This window comes from Rhodofomes roseus, assembly GCF_022264815.1.
Source record: "Rhodofomes roseus strain CIRM-BRFM 1785 chromosome Unknown C8Q71scaffold_7, whole genome shotgun sequence".
Lineage (NCBI taxonomy): Eukaryota > Fungi > Basidiomycota > Agaricomycetes > Polyporales > Fomitopsidaceae > Rhodofomes > Rhodofomes roseus.
In genome coordinates this window covers 1,271,863-1,289,402 of record NW_025952963.1, presented here as the reverse complement: position 1 = coordinate 1,289,402, position 17,540 = coordinate 1,271,863, and the positions used below count along the sequence as shown (strand labels likewise).

The 17,540-nt window shown below is 56.4% G+C and overlaps 5 protein-coding genes across 5 annotated transcripts; 2 read left to right on the top strand and 3 right to left on the bottom strand.

Annotated features, from left to right (window-relative positions):
• Positions 1-143: 143 nt before the first annotated feature.
• Positions 144-2,641, bottom strand: C8Q71DRAFT_752375 (uncharacterized protein). The gene is made up of 4 exons (XM_047923367.1): positions 2,534-2,641; positions 1,976-2,459; positions 833-1,923; positions 144-751 (listed from the first exon to the last, which is right to left on the bottom strand). Exons 1-4 carry the CDS (start codon positions 2,633-2,635, stop codon positions 251-253), a joined length of 2,178 nt encoding a protein of 725 aa, XP_047780575.1. The 5' UTR covers positions 2,636-2,641; the 3' UTR covers positions 144-250.
• A 245-nt stretch (positions 2,642-2,886) lies between these two features.
• C8Q71DRAFT_752367 (MFS general substrate transporter) lies at positions 2,887-6,449 on the bottom strand. Its single transcript, XM_047923366.1, has 8 exons — positions 6,073-6,449; positions 5,176-5,209; positions 4,669-5,120; positions 4,014-4,611; positions 3,898-3,957; positions 3,779-3,842; positions 3,362-3,729; positions 2,887-3,310 (listed from the first exon to the last, which is right to left on the bottom strand). The coding sequence occupies exons 1-8, from the start codon at positions 6,213-6,215 to the stop codon at positions 3,017-3,019; spliced, it is 2,013 nt and encodes a 670-aa protein (XP_047780574.1). The 5' UTR covers positions 6,216-6,449; the 3' UTR covers positions 2,887-3,016.
• A 234-nt stretch (positions 6,450-6,683) lies between these two features.
• C8Q71DRAFT_856591 (uncharacterized protein) lies at positions 6,684-8,070 on the top strand (the record flags this gene model as incomplete). Its single annotated transcript, XM_047927320.1, has 5 exons — positions 6,684-6,792; positions 6,852-7,121; positions 7,174-7,310; positions 7,361-7,951; positions 8,014-8,070. 5 exons carry the CDS (start codon positions 6,684-6,686, stop codon positions 8,068-8,070), a joined length of 1,164 nt encoding a protein of 387 aa, XP_047780573.1.
• A 1,043-nt stretch (positions 8,071-9,113) lies between these two features.
• On the top strand, positions 9,114-10,799 carry C8Q71DRAFT_856590 (uncharacterized protein; the record flags this gene model as incomplete). The annotated part of the gene is made up of 7 exons (XM_047927319.1): positions 9,114-9,212; positions 9,263-9,319; positions 9,375-9,735; positions 9,794-9,925; positions 10,071-10,444; positions 10,488-10,593; positions 10,723-10,799. The coding sequence occupies 7 exons, from the start codon at positions 9,114-9,116 to the stop codon at positions 10,797-10,799; spliced, it is 1,206 nt and encodes a 401-aa protein (XP_047780572.1).
• A 477-nt stretch (positions 10,800-11,276) lies between these two features.
• On the bottom strand, positions 11,277-13,650 carry C8Q71DRAFT_540658 (cytochrome P450). The gene is made up of 10 exons (XM_047919229.1): positions 13,428-13,650; positions 13,263-13,373; positions 13,043-13,171; positions 12,802-12,970; positions 12,652-12,735; positions 12,480-12,576; positions 12,273-12,408; positions 12,098-12,214; positions 11,862-12,036; positions 11,277-11,802 (listed from the first exon to the last, which is right to left on the bottom strand). Exons 1-10 carry the CDS (start codon positions 13,554-13,556, stop codon positions 11,321-11,323), a joined length of 1,629 nt encoding a protein of 542 aa, XP_047780571.1. The 5' UTR covers positions 13,557-13,650; the 3' UTR covers positions 11,277-11,320.
• Between the last annotated feature and the right edge of the window lie 3,890 nt (positions 13,651-17,540).

Genomic DNA, 17,540 nt, shown 5'->3' with positions numbered 1-17,540 from the left:
ATGCGTTCCAGTACTATCTTCGCACTCTTGCTCACATCGATCGTGGCTATGCCTACGAGAGTACTGGCCATTCCCGTCAGCACTGAAAGTGCGTGACTCAACGTTGATGCAGTGATATAATGACGCTCATTCATGGCTCAACGTTTATCTAGCAATGACCTTGTACAATTTCGAGCACTGGCATGTCGCAATACTGGCTCGTGACAACACAATACTATACATCTGCTACATCCCAGTCTACGTTTACTATTTAGTGATTGTTGCCCCAGAACGGCTTCATCACCGCGGTCTCCTCCCAGGAGATACCTGCAGGAGTGCTGACCTCCCACTCAGCTTGCAGCACATCCGTATGTCCGGCTTCCACTCTACGCTCCCATTCGAAGATACCCTCACCCTCCCTACCATCCGCCTCTCGGACGTTCTCCCCGAGAACCCCGCCTTCCTGACCAGAGCCCAAGTCGAATCCGGAGTTGACACCCGCGGCATTGGGGTCCTTCTCGCGCACGGCCTTGACTGTGATCGCAATCTGCGGATTCGCGGACACAGGCAGCGCATCCCGCAGCACGAACTTCGGGATCGCGAACGTATGCCCATTCGTCACGGCGTAACGTGCCGTACATGCCGTCGTCCAGAGGCGTTCCACGAACGGACGCTCGGGCTGTTCCTCCGTGCTCGCCGTGCGTCGATGCATGACGCGCACGGCGTCGTCCACACCGAGTGGAGCGACGATCTTGTCTTGCGGTTTGATGTCCTGCGCATAGTCAGTATGTTTCTTCACGCTACCTACGCTCACCTCGCCCGCATCAGGTATGTAACAAAACAGAAGACGCACCTTCAGCGTAGTCTTCGCCACCTGCTTTCCATCAACGTAAACGGCCAACGGACCCGCGACGAGAGTATGCGCACTCGTGTTCCTCGAGCGGCACTCGACGAACACGGCCACCCGCGAGCGCGGCACGCACACCCACGCGAAGGCAGCATTCAGCACGAGCGAGGCGATCGGGACCGCGTGCCCAACACCATCGCTCGGGATGCTCGCCCTCTCCTCTGCGGACAGGCGTACATCGTCACGGAGCCCGCTCTCGCGGAGGACGATCTTCTCGCCGAGCGCAGTCACGCGCATGTTGGGCACAATTCCGGTGCTAATACCACGGCCGGCCGTGCCATCGTCGATCTGGGGTTTGACGGCAGGGACTGCTTTGCTGGACAGGCCTGGGGTGGTAGCCACATCCGTTGTAGTGTGGGCGGGTCGCGCGACGAATGCTGAAGCGCTCGCGCTGGCGGCATTCGTCGCAGGGTCCGGGATGCGGCTCCCAAATATTCCACCTCCAGAGACTGCCGCAGCGGGTGATGAACGTCCGAATAGACCCCCGCTTGCCTGTGGTCCCAGGTTCGTCGCAGGCGCTTGAGGACTGAACACGCCCCAAGTCGTGAATGGGTGGGGCGTAGGACCGTCACCTGCGGCCCGGGCTGGCGGCGGGTCGTTGCCCCCCTCGTGCTGCTGGGCAATTGCATTGGCGACAGTTCCAAAGGCACCAAAGCCGGAAGTAGAACCAGTAGAACCAAATAGACCTCCGCCTCCGGATGGAGCCGCAAATGGAGCTCCAATCAAGCCCCTGTTAGGCGACGAATCAAACGAACTCCCACCCGCTGGTGCAGCTCCGGAGGTCGCAGAAACATCCCCGTAGCCACCGAAAAGCGGGATGCACTTCGCCTTGCGCGCAGCCAGCGAGGGGACATCGGCGTCGACCCCTTGTGAAGGCTCGTCGGCGGACACAAAGACGAAGTTCGCGTCCGTCCAGTCTTCGCCCGACGTCTGCTTCACGCGGACGTTGTAATGGAGAGACACCGTCGACGCCGGTTGGCCCTTGACGGTCGTCGCGTGCAATTCGTAGTAAGGCTTCCAGCCAGCAGCGTCGACCTCTGTTCGCCATGCCATGAGCGAAGAAAGGTACGAGGTGATCATGGAACTCACTGTATGTAATGCTAAGCTCGACCGAACACGCTTCGGAGGCAAGGATGTCGATGGTCACCCGTCCATCCGTTCCCCCCTTGCCAGTGGACTTGTTGTTCTCTGCGTTCAGCGCTCTATCAATCTCAGCGATCTCATCGTCGAGCTTGCGTATACTAGCGACAGTAGACCGGCGACCAGCCATGAAAGCATCCAGGAAGTTCACGGCATCACCAGGTGCGGTGTGCGCGCTGTTGAGCGTGCGCGCATAGTCTACGAAGAGGCTCAGTCCCTGATCCTGGACTTTCCGCTCATCTTCTAACTCGCGCTTCCGCAGCAATAAGGCGTGGCGCGCGTCACTGTCGTCCACAGGCATTACTGCGTTGGATGCGGCGACAGTGTACTGAACATCCAGCACACGAGTAGATCCGCTCAGATGGGACACTCTCAGTGACTTATCATCTATAGAGCTAGACAACTGGGTGACATGTGCTGTAATTCTACCAGGCTAATAGGCGTACGTGTGGGAGCAGCGTACTCGTCAAAACGCGATGGCTGACCATGAGGACATGTATAACGCACCTGGAGGTCGAGAGTAAAGGTCCTCACGACCTCGGCTGCCTTTCGGTAGACAGTGACCGCTTTGATAGACTGCAGAGACGCGTTGAATTGGATGATGGTCATGGTAGTAGGGAAAGGATGCAACGACAGGAAGTGGGATACAGCCTGCTTATATACGGGATTTTATTCGCTTTGTCAGCTTGGCAGATAGGCGCTGACTGCTCAGCATCGCCACGAACTCATATTAGTAAGTATGTAGCTTACAAACTCGGAGACGCTCTCGTGCAGAAGAGGAGGAAGGGAGAAATAACTTGAACCCACCAACGGGAAACGTTCATACAAAACGAAGTCTCATCGACGGACACAACTCAAGGTTGTCAATACGCACAACGGTTCTATTCATATATACATACAATACTCAAGATTAGGCAGGTACAGAAAGTAGATCTCAAAATACAACACTCTATCACCCTGTCAGTCATCCAATCCATCCTACCATTCCATCTAGTGTGTCATCGACCCAGAAGCCGTGCCCTGACTGGACGGCGTGCCCCCGATAGAGACCACCGCAACGCGTGTGCCAGACTTGCTGATGTCCTTGCTCACGCGCGACCGCCCTCTCTCCATCTCGCCTTCGTCAACGCGCCGCGCTACTCTACGGCGCACCTTGATCCCGGCATCGGGGCGGATGAGCGAGAGGAAGATGAAAGCGGCGAAGGCGAAGCTGCCTGCGGCCACGAAGATGGCCTTGGGGAACGTCGCGACCGTCTCGGCGTAAATAAGGCCGAATATGAGCGGCTAGACGAGGAGGTCAGCAATGCCCTGCCACGAGATCGTTCTATCACGTACGCCAATTATCATCTGTCCGATGGTACGCAGCATCGCGAACAGGCCGAACAACTGGCCGCGGTTGTCCTCGCCGTTCGCCTGCATGATGCACAGCGCAAGGCTCTGAAGCGCCGGATCAACGCCCGCGCCGAAGCTGCTTAGAGAGGTGAACATCGTGAACGCGGTCGAGCTGGAGTCGGGCGACGATAGCGACACCAGGACGTGCGACATCAAGTCGATAACGAGCGACGTTCGCAGAAGTCCAAAGTCAAACCGCATCTCGGCCGCGATCTGCGCAGGCGTCTGCGGCGGTTTCTTCCCTTTCACGGTAGGAGCCGCGGAAGCCTGAGGGGATACCTTGGGCTTGGGCTTGAAGAAGTAGATCGCGACTGTGGCACGCGCTCAGACAGCGTGCAGATTACTCGCACTGTGACGTACCTGGCATCAGCACCAACAGGTACAGTGTCCGACAGCCACCCATAGCAGATATGTAGTAGCTAAGCTGTAGCCGACGTCGATTGTCAGTCAGTGTACCTCGGAGCATGTCATGGGCTCACTTGTTCGGCATCCCACCCGTAGACGTGCACTGCGTACAGGTATTTAATCTGGAAGATGCCCTGTGACGCAAGCCTTGTAAATACAATCGAAGAATGGTAGCAAGAGAACGACGTACTGTCGATAGAGCATACACAAGTAAGGACGTCGCGATAAGGGTGATCCGCCAATCCTTCCTGGATGTGCCGTCCGGATTCTGGACAACTCTGGGCGCCACCAGCTTGAAGGGACCCAAGAAGCCAGCCATATGTCCTTGTTTGCCAGGAGACAATGGCGTTGAGCCTTCACCCTCCGGCAGCGCCTGCGTCTCCGCCGAAATCTTCGCCTTCTTCGTAGGCTCAGGAAAGACGAAGAGCGCAAGCATCAGGTTGATCAACGAACACAACGCCGCGATATAGAACACAGTCGTGACGTTCTGCGTCGTGCCGTGCGCGCTCGGACTTGGCAAGGGACCCACGACGAACGGGTGGCGGATGAAGTACGCGCCTACAGCAGGCCCGAGGGCAAACCCGAAGAAGGAGATACCGAGGAAGCGGGAGAATATGTGCGCGCGCGACCCGTCCGAGGTGCAGTCCGAGACGTAGGCATTGACTGCAGCCATGAGCGTCTGCCAGCCACCGAGCAAACCTTCGACCATCGGTGAGATCACGAGCAACTTGTGGCCATGTGCAGCGAATATGCTATGCGGCGTGGAGACTAGGATGAATGTCAGATCGCTGTTGGTGACTGCGTTAGTGATTGAGTCGCACAATGTAGGCAGTGCATATACGCACGTCAGGAAGAGACCGAGCGTCGCTGCCGACAGAACCTTCGTGCGTCCACGCATTTCGCCGAAGTGACCCCACCAGCCTGTCGTCAGAGCGGAAAGGACACCGGCCGTAAATGTCATGATAGTCTGTAAACGAGCTGCTCCTTTCTGAACAGCTGCATCCTGGGAACATCTCTTGGAGGGTAGGGTACGAGGGTCACGTTCATCGTCGTCTTCGTCGTCGTCGGGTTGAGTCACAAATGTGATGGGTCGATGATGGGTAAGAATAGACGATGCAAGAGACATTCCATCCAAAGCGAAAATAAAGGACTCGATGTGAGTGGGATCACGTGAATAGATAGTTGGAAGGATTGTGTTCGTGTTCTCGGAAGTGTGGTTGTAGGAGTGATGGCCATAAATAGCGTTGCAGGAGAGTTGAGTGAAGACTTCGACTCTGGGGCCAATAGTCATGCCTCGCTGAATAGTATGTCAATGGCGAGCGACGACAGTTCGAGTCTGGTGTGCTACTCACGACGATCGAAGCGGTAATTGAGAATGGGACCAGCCTGTGGATGCACAATTAGTTCGTGCTCTCGACGCTGGTACCTTGTATTGAGAGTGAGCACATGTCAGCTTAGATCATGTCGCTGGGGCCCACACGAACTCTCCGCATAGGCAGGACGTCAATTGTCAATTCTCCGTCACTGCTCTGGATCAGCCAGGAGCTCCCAGCAGTAGTCAAATACGTGAAGGCCTTCCGACACGTTGGCGCAGATCTCCGCCTGTGTGTGGTGACCCAGCGACGTATTGGCTGTAGGTCTGCAGTCGCTCCCCCGCAGCCACCCGAGCGCAGCGAGCATTGCTGCTGCACAGTTTGTGCACTGACATCGCGAGTAAACTCCTTTCATCCTGATGGATAAGCATCGGATCTGACAGGTTAGCGGAACATGGCACATGCACAGACGGGCTGGTTGCAGAACAGCAACACAGCTATTCCCAGGACGATAGCCCTTCGCGTCTACGACTGCCGAGGCGAAGGTGGACTTCGTGCTACCATCAAGTCTGCGTCGCCAACAGCCAGACATAGGCAACGAACTGGTCTCCACTAGACCCGCTGAGATCGCACTGCAAAGGCTGAATACTGCGACTCCCGCAAGTCTCACGTGGATTGCGCGGTCAATGACTGCAATGATGAGCTAGCTGCCTGAGTCAGGGCGCCCCTGGGCAGCCGAGGTCCGAGCGCTGGACCTCAGGCGGCTGGTGCTCGTGCCAGGCTGCATGAGCATGGCCTACGCTGCCCAAGGTGAAGCGATGGACCGTAGAACGAGCTGGTGAGAAGTGCCCCAGAGGCTGAACTCGCTTCGGGGACGTGTTACGAGAGAATGCATAGGACAAACGCTAGATAGCGAACTCGCGATTGGACACTCACCATAGTGGTCGCGCACGGTACCACTTCTTCGCCGGCCTCGCCCTGCTACCACTCAGAAGCGGTGCCCTCTCATCGCCACCAGAGTGAGACTGTTCTCCTTGCGACCGGTCGGAGGAGGTGGTCAGGAGTGCACGCGACGTCATCCCGGTCGCGTCGGCAGGCGGCGTCTACGCTGTTCTAGTTCTACAGTTCCGTGGTCGCAGAAGCCCGCAAGGTCTCTATCGAGTGGGTCGCCAGAGGAGAGGTGGTTTGGGATGAGGGGATGCGCAGTGGGACGACCTGCGGGAGCAGTGGACATGCGGCGAGTATAAGTCCCAGCTAGAGCGTGCACGACACGAGCTCGCGGTCGCCGTCCTCGGCGCCGTGACGAAGATAAGATACAATATATGAAATGAGGTCCGGAACAAGCACCGTCGCGGACTTGAACATCGGTGTCCAGACGCTTTGTTTTCTTCGTTCTCCGCTCAAAGTAACAAAGACATCGGATCACAAATCCCAAGCTCCGACACACCCGGACAAGCACTGCCGCGTCGGCGCTCCTAATACTATGGCCATCCACCTGCCACAGGCGTCGCCACTTGTTCATCGACCACCACGCTCTGCTCGTCGTCATGCCCGTCGACGACGAACAGCATCCACCACATCCACCACATCCACCAAATGCACTCGCTGGGCCCTCGACGATGCTCGAAGTACCACCCATCTACCTTCCGCCACCAGGTTTGTCGCCATGCTCTTCTCTCGCGTGTGCAAACTCACCTCGCCATTACGTCCACCAGGCCCTCCTCGACCGCGCCCTCTTCTTAGCAGTACCCAGGACCTCATCACCCGTTTTCAACTGCTTCCTGCCTACGACAAATATGTTCGGCCGTACGCGCCGCCCGTCGGTCAGCAGCTTTCCGCCGCGGACAAGGGCAAAGGCAGGGAGAGGGAGATGTCAGTCCCGCTGGGCGCAACACCAGGAGCTGTGCTGGATGGAGACGAGGACGATGGAGAGGGAAAGAAGAAAGCAAAGAATACATATAAGCAGCTCATCAAGGGCATTCCTGGTGCGTGCCTTGACCGTTATGACGCGTCGGAATTTCTCACCATTTGGGACAGGAAAACATTCTATGAAGAAGGACGAATACCTGACGACGATAATGCAGGTGCCTCCGAAGCAGAAGATTGCCATTGTGCCGTTCGACCAACGAACTCAGCGGGATGCATTCTCAGTTAACCTGGATGGCCTCAAAGGCGTACGACTGCCTCCTGTCCCTCTGCGGTGCAGGACTGACGCTTCTTGCAGTGGAATATCAACGTGCTCGTCGCGGAGTCACCACAAGCGCGGGAGGACAGGAAGAAACGTAAAGAGCTCAAGAAACTCGCAAAATCGCAGGGCCAAACCCCACTCGTGGTGGGCACACCCTCAGCGTCCGGACTGCCTGCAACCCCTGCGGCGGTGTCATCATCGGTGACTGTTCCGGCGCGCGGAGCGACGCCAAAACCTGCAGGTGTGCCACGGCCAGCCGTATCAATACCGCACGCGAATGTGAACCCCAGTCATCCGCGCGGTCGAACGCCCGTCGGCATCGGAACGCCGCAGTCGATGCCTACACCTGGCACCGCGGCTATCCCGACGCCTGCACCGACGGCGGTCGCGTTCAGCCCACCCGGTTCCACGCCAGCGTCGACGAATGTGTCCACCGGGACCGAGCTCAGGCGCGGGACCAAGCGCGAGAGGGAGCCCACCGGGGACGGCGCGCAACCTGTCGCGCGCACGAACGGCACGAATGCAACGAACGGGAATGGGGCTGCCGCAGCGAGGCCGGCTATAGTCGTGAGCGCGAAGGCGGGCAACGCGGGAGTCCGGCCCAGGCCGCTGAAAAAGCAGCGCATGGTGTGTTCGTACTTCTCTTTGGTTGTCTGTCCCCATGCTCAACGCCTCCGTTCGCTATACAGGATCCCGAGGGCGCTGCAAGGCCCGTACCCGTACAGCAGCCGACGCCGCATGCATGACCGGCCGTCCGTCGAAATGTCGTATCGCTGATCTCCGATGTCCGATGGAACCCCGGTCCTGGTCTGGTCCCTCAGCGCCACCTCGCCGCGCCTACAGCATGCATTGGAATCGCAGCGCTGCGTCGGCTTGTCTCGCTCTGCTGGCGAATCACCCCATCTACACCGACGTTTGCTACGCAGGACTGCCCCGCTGCTGCATCTGTTCTGAGTTGTCCCTCGGTCCTGCAGCACGCATCATGACTTTCACCACGTCTCCTCACGCCCATCTGCTCATCGCCACTTCACATGCACACATCCTTATCGGTCCTCATCTTTCAAGGTTATTCCCATAGTCACTACATCATCCGTATCAGCACCTAGTAACATAGTACGAGTGGACGGCAAGAATTCCATCCATCCATCCCATCAGCTTCATCCATCCTCGCCGGTTTCTGTGGTTCTTGTGTATTTGTGGCGCCACCATACATATCGTAGCATAGATTGTTCAAATCAATCCTGCTGTTGTGTCTTGAACTCGTGGTTGCGCACATCCCACTCGCCGTGCACTGCGAAGTATCTGTGTCTTCTACTGTGAACGTCAACATTCGAACGAAGATACCACAACGTGCGACCGATGAGCGCCTATCTGCCATGTACCATCATAGCCACGCTGACTTCAGGAAACCTCAACCATAAGTATAAGCGGGCTGTCTCACAGTATTCTGAGCCTGCAACCGTGACCGTCTTACATTTCAACGCGTCTGTTCAGCCCATCAAAGCGGTGACTGTCTACCGGAAGGCAGCGGAGGTCGTCCGATCTTTCAAAATTTCACCCTCGACCTAGATCTATGTAGGTGCGCATTTCAAGTTATGACGTTGTGTCCTCGCGTCTTAATATGGAGTTCGACGCGCCGTACATCTCGCACCTGTAGACGGGCAGGAATACAGTTCACATCACTCAGCTATCTGGCTCGCTAGATGACAAGTCTCTGAGAGTATCCCATCTCGGCGGCTCTGCCCGTGTGTCGGATATTCACTACACTGTTGCCGCGCTCAACGCAACAATGCCCGCGGACGACAGCGCCGCGCGCCGCGCCTTGTTGCAGCGAAAGCGCGAGTTCGAAGACGAGCGGAAGGTCCAGGATCACGGCTCAAGCCTCTTCGTAGATCATGCGCGCACGCTCAACGGTGCACATACTGCTGGCGTCCTCAGTGTTACTTCTTGCCTCTGAAACTTAGACTTGCTCGGTTGAGCTTGACATTACATACGGTGAGTCTATCGCTAAGTTAGCTCATACCTTTCTTCGCTCATTTAGAGCGAACAGAGGTCGACGATGCTAGCCGGGTGGCGTACTCAGACGAACTACACGCAACTACCGTCGACAGCCAGCCGGCGTCGACGGTATCTCTTCACTACAAAGCAACCATCGGGCGGAGACTGGACGGACGCGAGCGTGGCCTTCGTGTCTGCCGACGAGCCTCCACAAGGGGACGACGCCGATGTCCCCTCGCTGGCTGCTCTCAGCTTGAATCGGCGCATCCCTACGTGCTTTGGTAGGAATGGAGGTGCTTCAGCTACCTTCGCAGTCCCGGGCCCTGCACTGACCCTGCCATTCGGAGCTACACCAGGTGGAGCTGCGTTTGGCAGTGGCTCGTATCCTCTACTTAGCCAGCAGACTTTCCGTGGTCAGCCACTGGCTTTAGGTGCTGCTGCTGGGGCTGTGGTCCTCTGAATCGCCGCCAGCTCAGACGGGCAGCGGCCTTTTTGGTCCTTCGCCTAGCGCCTTGGCAGCTCAGCAGCACCCCCGGCCGAGCCTGTTTGACTCCGTCGCGGCTTCGACGAACTCTGGATCACAGTCAGGTGGTGTATTCGACCGTTCGTTATCCGATGTGCCAGGCTCTGGCGCTTCGTTGGCGGGAGGTGGACTATTTGGGAGCCGTATTCCGCATCCTCCGGCGAACACCACCAGCGACGGCTCTAGCGAAGCAGGCCAAGCGGCGCATTCACAGATCAACAATAGGCACGGACAGCCGTGGTATTAGCAGCGGGATTGCGCCCAATATGCGAGTGACTGCGCTCGGCGAGAAGATCGTCCACCGCGACTCGAGCGGGCTCAGTGACGACGTGCACCTCTCAGCAGAGGAGAGGGCGAGCATCTCGAGCGATGTTGTTGGGAATGCGGTCCCGATCGCCTCGCTCGTGCTGAATGCTGCCTTTGCGTGGGTGTGCGTGCCGCGCTCGCGGGTGGCCGTGTTCGTCGAGTGCCGCTCGAGGAACACGAGTGCGCACACTCTCGTCGCGGGACCGCTGGCCGTTTACGTCGACGGAAAGCAGGTGGCGAAGAATTCGCTGAAGGCGCGTCTTTTGTTTTGTTACATACCTGACGCTGGCGAGGTGAGCGTAGGTAGCGCGAAGAAACGATACTGACTACGTGCAGGACATCAAAACGCAAGACACGATCGTCGCTCCACTCGGTGTGGACGACGCTGTGCACGTCATGCACCGAGGCGCGGCGCGCACGGAAGGACAGGGGCCGAGCGTCCGTTTGTGGAACGCCTCTGGACGACGACATGTACGGAGCGCTACGCCGTGACGAATGGGCATACGTTCGCGATCCCAAAGTTCGTGCTGCGGGTTGCGCTGCCTGTGTCCCTGTGTCCGTGAATCCGCAGTTGATCCGCAGATTGCGATCACAGTGAAGGCCGTGCACGAGAAGGATCCCAATGCCGCGGGTGTCGACCCCGAGTGAGCCGCCGCGCTACTCGGGAACGCGGGGTACTGGGCGAGAATATCGGAGAGGCGGATGGTAGGGAGGGTGAGGGTGTTTTTGAGTGGGTGCGTAGTATGGACGCCGGTCAGACGGTTGTGCTACAGGCTGAGTGGGAGATTTCAACACGCCCACTGGTGTGTTCTGAGAGGAGACCGCGGCGGTGCAACCGCTCTGGGGACGACGTTCACTATACAAATAAGACTCCAATTCCGCAGATGTACAGTATATTGGTCGCTTGTTGGGCGTCTCATGAAGGTAGACACCACTCGATGACAACATTGACAACATTTGGCCAGTCATCAGTGCTTGTTAAGATATCACAGAAACGATGGTCAGTTGCAAGTATACCCCACTTTGCTTGCGCGCATTCCTCCGAATCCTCAGAACACTTTCACACGCCTGAGACACGATAGTACACACCCCCTGACAATCATACATACACGCCCGAGTAATGAGTTACGTCGCTTGGGTGTTCTCAGAAATGACCCACAGCTTGCCCGTCAATGCTTCGATCGCCTCTCGCGGAACAAGACTTCTGCGCTGCGGTTCGGAACCATCGACAGCGAGACCCACGTTGGCGGCGGTACGGCATGAGCCTCCATGTTATCGGCGAACTTCACGTCGTACGTAGCGACGACGTGGGCGAGCATCAACTTCAGCAGTGTCGCTGCAAAGAAGCGACCAGGACTGCATAGCCCACGGCGATCAGTGACTAGACAATGAGCCTTCTGAGTGACGCACCATGCATGCCGACCATGCCCAAACAACAGATAGTGGTCGTTTGTGTTGACCAGTTGTTCACCCGTCTTGGAGTTCCGATTACTCATGGTGGCGAAACGCCATGGATCAAAAGCTTCGGGATTGGCATAGTGTTCCCCGTCCCAGTGGATAGGCCGAGCGGCAGCAGCTACAAAAGTTCCTTTGGGAATAAACGTGCCGTCCAAGAAGGTGAAGTCCCGCAGCGCTTTCCTATTCATGGCAACTAGCGCAGTGACTGTCAGCTGAAGAACACTGGGCTGATTTGAGCAGCCCATGACGTACTTGCACCCATGCCAGTGACGCGCCCAACTTCCTTCAGGAAACTGTCGACGAGGCGCATGTTCCCCAGTGCGGCCTTACTCCAGCCCTCGTCCTGCACAACTCCCTCGACCTCGTCCCGGAGAATTGCTGCGTGTTCCGGATGGGCGGCGAGGTAGTACAGGGTATGTGTAAGAACCTGTGTGGAGCGCATCGTCGAGAAGTGAGCAGTACAATCGTCCTTAGTGGTTGAGACGTACTGTAGATGTTGTGTGCATTGCGGCGAAGTTGAGCACTAGGATGCGCAAGGCGAGCGCAGGGACAGTCCGTTCAGGGCCCTCCGGCGCACTCTCGATCAGCCATTGTAGCAGGTCGTTCTAGCGGACATCAGCGACAGTAGCGCGGCAGCCTCAGCTGCATGACAGAAGCACTCACTGGACTGTTACCTTCCTTCCGACCGCTCAGCTTGCTCTCCGCCGCTACACGCAGACGTTCCGGGATAATCGGTTCTAAGTGCCGGACGATACGATCAATGCTTGCGGGGATGTTCGTGCAGAACTTTGCAACGAATCTGCGAGGGTGTATACAATGCCGACGTCAAGCTGAGGAAAATACTGCGGCTAAGAGAGCACAGATACATACGGCTTCAAGAATGAAGGAAAGTGCTTGATGAGAGCGCTCCCAAGCACCACGTCCATCGTGAATCCTGTGTTGACTGCGAGATAGTCGGTGTTTCTGCCTACAGACGCGTTTATGAAATCAGCAATAGCACCCTGAACGTGGCAACGCACAACGCCAGGGATTGAAAACATACATAATGGAAGGCCGACGAAGGCGCGGTTAGCGACCCGACACACGATGTGCGCTACCACATCCTTCAGTTGCACGCTAATCCAACCTTTCAACGACGACCATTTTTGAGTAGAAGTACGAATAGGTGACCTAGAGATCGAAGCAGACTTACCATTGCGAGCGTCGTGGGGTTGTATCTCGTCACGAAACGCGCACACGACCTCATCCCGAATATCGTCTATCATCCGTGGGACGTTGCGCACAAGCTGATTGCGGATGAGTGGGATATGGTACGGGTCGCGCTCGATGTTAGGGCCCAGGGTGTATGCAAGCTGTATCGACTGTATATCCACCCGTCAGTGTCCGTGTGCTCAATTTGGCCCGCGGGCCCACAGGGTGGAGGCGGGACTCACGTCGTTCGCTGCTGCATGGAAGGATAGTACGTCTTCCGGCGCGCGCGCGAGCTCCTCAACTGCTTCCGGGGAAGTGAGGAGCACGCGCCAACGACCAGATTCAGCGAATTTGAAGCTGCTGCCTTTGTGCTTTTCATACACACATTGGTGTGGGGGTGACATATGAATATGAAGCAACGCGGTCAGCTGGTGGAGAGCAGTACCGTGCGAGGCAAAATACCTTCGTATAACCTTCGTGTATGATACTAGGAGCGTTCGCAAGATATCGTATGACGCCTATGTAGGAGAAGACCGGGAGTGAGGGCCTGCCGACGGTAGGTATGTCGGACAACTGCATGCAACAGCAATTATTTAGGAGCACATTCAGTAAAGAAGCGGGACTTACGTATCTGCGACTCCTATCGAATATCAGTGCGCAAACGATGAACAGCACACTGAAGGCAGCGAGTGCGTATATCCCAATCTGTACAGACATCTTGTCAACCGCGTCGGAGAAACTTGTCGCAGAGAACATCTTCTCGTAGTGTGAATACAGCGACAAGGCTATATACTCGAAGCCATGTCCCTAGAATAGGTCCACCTGCCACAACCGCCAGTGTGGGCTGCAATCATCATACCCAAGCGAGTAGAATGAAGGCCCACTGGGCACTTAGCGCTTAGTGCAAGTCCGCCTTCGCCCCGAGGGGCATTCGTGTTCACACATCATCGCTTCGTCACTTGTAGCGTCATGCTCGGCGCTGCAGGCGATAGCGGGGTAATGCGGTGATCAGGGTCGCTGGCCTGTGACATGTTAGGCACTGCAAACATGTCCAGGCTGGCATGTCTGCATTGTGTCTGCATGTCCGATCGCCATGTCAGTCATCCAATCGAAACCGCTGTGCTTTGCTCCGCTCAATACGAAGGGGCACCCACGGCGACTCTATCGTTCACATCACTAGTCGTTGTCGTAAGAGAAGTGTGCCTCTCCGAGTGTTTCTCGTGGGCAGCGACGTTCGTTTTGGTGGCGTTAAGGATATGATCGAAGGTGCGGAGGTAGTGTGCCCTGGTCATGACAGTCGCACTGCCGCGCCGGCCGCGCGGGTCTGGGGCTTGGGATACGTCAGCCTGTGCCTGTGAAGTCTTATAAGGAATCACAGTTTACGCCAGCAACCTTCAAAGGTCACACACAGTATGGATTACATCCTGCTTACCGATAGATGCTACGTGCCGGTTTGAAGACAGGTCCGTGTACCGTGTGCGACCGGTAGCCACAATCTATCCAGACAATGCTAACGCACCAGCACGCATGTAGATGTGCAGGCCTAGTGGGTTCTTCGGTGTTCGCCAGTCGAATCGCTATGTAAAGACTGGTCGAAGTCAACGTTGGGGTAACGAACAGAGCAGTCCCAGCGCTTATGAGAGGCCCAGGTGGCTGCGTGATCCCGATGCACCTGAGATCGGGAACGCAATCTGGAACGGCGGGCCAGACTGACTCTCACTGAGTCGTGCACTGCAGCACTGGTGCAGGCCCGACATCAAGCTTCAAGAATCGCTACACTTAGGCTGGCAGCACACAGAGCCACATCACCCGAAATATGCAGTCATTGTCAAGCACGGTAGTGTGGCAGAGCCACCAGGAGCAGGCGTCGGCGAATATGAAGCTCTCGCCATGCGCACGTAGCGGGAAACACGAAAATCCATTCTCATTACACCGTGAACAATGAACGATCGTCAACAATGCGCGACATCTACTCCAAATCATCCCACATGTCGAAGTCCAAGCGCCGATGGTGGGAGCCGGAGCCGGAGCCGGAGCCGGAGCCAGAGCCGGAGCCAGAGCCGGAGCCGGAGGTCGGCTTTATCCCGTGGCCATGGGCACCTATGCGGTACCTGGGTAACGCCATCGGGTCTCCCTTCGTGTACAGCGGGGGCCTACCAGCAGCAGCAGCAGCAGCATGGGCCGGGTTCGGGTCAGCTTTTTTGTACTTTGGAGGCCGGTCAGTCTTCTTGGGCTCCCGGGCCATCAGGACACGTGATGCATCGCGGGCGTCGAGCATGTCGACGACCGCACGAGCCAGGATCTGCGCGTCGTACTCGAAGTCACGCTCCTGGAGCGTAGCCCTGCGATGTTCCCTCAGTCTTGTATCTAGTCTGCGCAGAAAAGTAACTCACCCTTCGTAGCCGGTGGGGAGGGCCATCACCGACGGAACGGTCGCGATGGATGCAAGAAGGACAGAGAATGCAGTGCTGAAGCGCATCGTGTCTTGCTTTCAAAATGTACGGTGGTCGTGGATGAATGAGAGTGAAGATTCGTAAAATCAAGCAAGGCTGCCGCACAAGTGTTAGTCGACGTACGAAATACAGAATGCACACTACTCACCAACCAGTGCCGCTGCTATCAGTAAACTCAGGAATGAAGGAGCTGAGCTGAGGAGTCATGGTCGTTCTGACCCTCCTTTTATATGAAATTCCAAGAGGCCGGATGCTAGTACTTCATGCGGTGGCCTCACCGCGTTGGGATCAGCATGTTCCATCTTCATGAGTGAGCTGATGTCTGAGATGCTGGTGCAAACCGGCAATCATTGTTCATATTAGACTTCTCTGTTCCCAATGCGGTCACAAGCGGCGGTGTTCTGTGAATGGACGACCATGTGGGAAGGGCAGACGTGGTATGTCAAATTCACTTCAGATCGCCGTCAAAGACGGATTCAATCGGCAACATACGTCGAAGGTCCATGGGTAGGTCCCTTCTGCGCTGCTCGAGATGGTCAACACATACCCGTTAGAAGGCCTTTCGCCAGGGGCCCTCGCTGGGTTATCTTGACCAACGAACGAATAACACTCATCATGATCATCATAACGCATGCTCTGCAACCGGACGACCTACCTCGATGACTTCCCCTAGGAATTATGCATGCATCGGATGGCACAGCACTTTCGCCTGTGATCCAATATCAGTATCAAATTGGGATGCTGATCTGGGATGCTCTTCTGTGGGCCTTGTGGCTGTGGCGGAAGCACTGAGAACTCGAGATTGCGGTGTGTTGTATACAAGCTGTACGTTCGTAAGGCCGCACAAAACCGCCCAAGAGCTGTGGCTGAGAATAGGTGCACCGTACCTCTGAGTCTGTGCCTCTAACTTCAATGGCATGAAGACACGTATGTGCCTTCAATCCCGATGAACGCGAACAGGACTTTCACCTGAGCGTCAGTGATGGTGTTCTCGCGTTCGCTGACAACCCACGTTGTGGTCGAAGTGAGTCAATCATACCCTCGATATTGACGGCTAACGCTTCTCCTGCGGGTAAGATGATGTCCATGGGCCGGGCTCGCGGGCTGGTCAACACTACTGTAGAATTTCGACATCAAGTTCAGTCACAGGTCACGGGCCTCTCTGAACTGAGCTTTCAGTTCAGAAGTCACAGGTCGCAGGGGGTCCTGAACTGAGGTTTTGCCGATGGTCACAGTGACGGTTTGTGAACATACGTAGGCCCCAGCGCGGACAGACCTCTGGACTGAACTAGCCCTATGGTCACAGGTCCCAGCCGGTCCTGAACTGGGGCGCCTACCTAGTTCAGCGTCACAGGTCACACCCACTGAACATGATGTCGAAATTCTACAGTAGTCACTGGCATTATTACCCAAAAACCCGGTACATTGCAACGCACATCATTGGTTACATGGTCGTCCGATACCAGAAGATCCGCTGTACCCTGTTCCGTCCGATAAATCATGTTCTGGTTCCTCACTGCTTAGTTCGAACCGCGGCTGAAGTCGCCGATACGGATCGCCTGGACTAAGATCGATATATGATCTCTCGCACCGCTTCTGTCAAGCTTCAGCTTCATCAATGACACGTTGTAGCTCCGTGGCTCGTTACTCAGGTACGCTGGGTAGCGCTGAGGCCGCCCGAGACAATCCCGCCCGAGGAGGAGGAGGAGGAGGAGGAGGAGGAGGTCCATTTAAACACCGGCCGATAGCATTTGGGCGCCTCGACTTCTTGACACGCCCGAGGCGTCTCTTCCGGACCTCCATGCGGCGTTCTTACTAAGTACAAGCTTAGTTTGTATATGCACAGCTTGCGGCGGACGATCATTGTGGGACCAACACAGCCACCGAACTCAGCGCCTCGCAGCCTTCAAGCTTCAAGTTCCACAATAAGTAGCGTCGGGTCTGCCCCGTTACAACTTCGTAGGTGAAGTAGCTCTATCGTCAGACCACCTGCCGGATAGTTGCATTTGTCAACATTTTTTTCGTCGCTTACAACATCGAACAGCTAGTCTCAAACAACATGGCGGTGATAGCGTGTAAGTAGTGGCAATTCCAAGGAACCACAGCGTAAGATGCGCGGCATGAACCCGAACCCGAAGTCGACGGGAGCCATTGTTTATTGCATCAAGACCTCATCAGGATGGACGCCCAGCCTGTCGCTATATATAAGGAGGACAGCGCGGCCTGCATTCTTCAGCTCAGCTCGTTCACTTCTGAGCTCACCGAGAGTTGTGGTACTGGTTGGTGA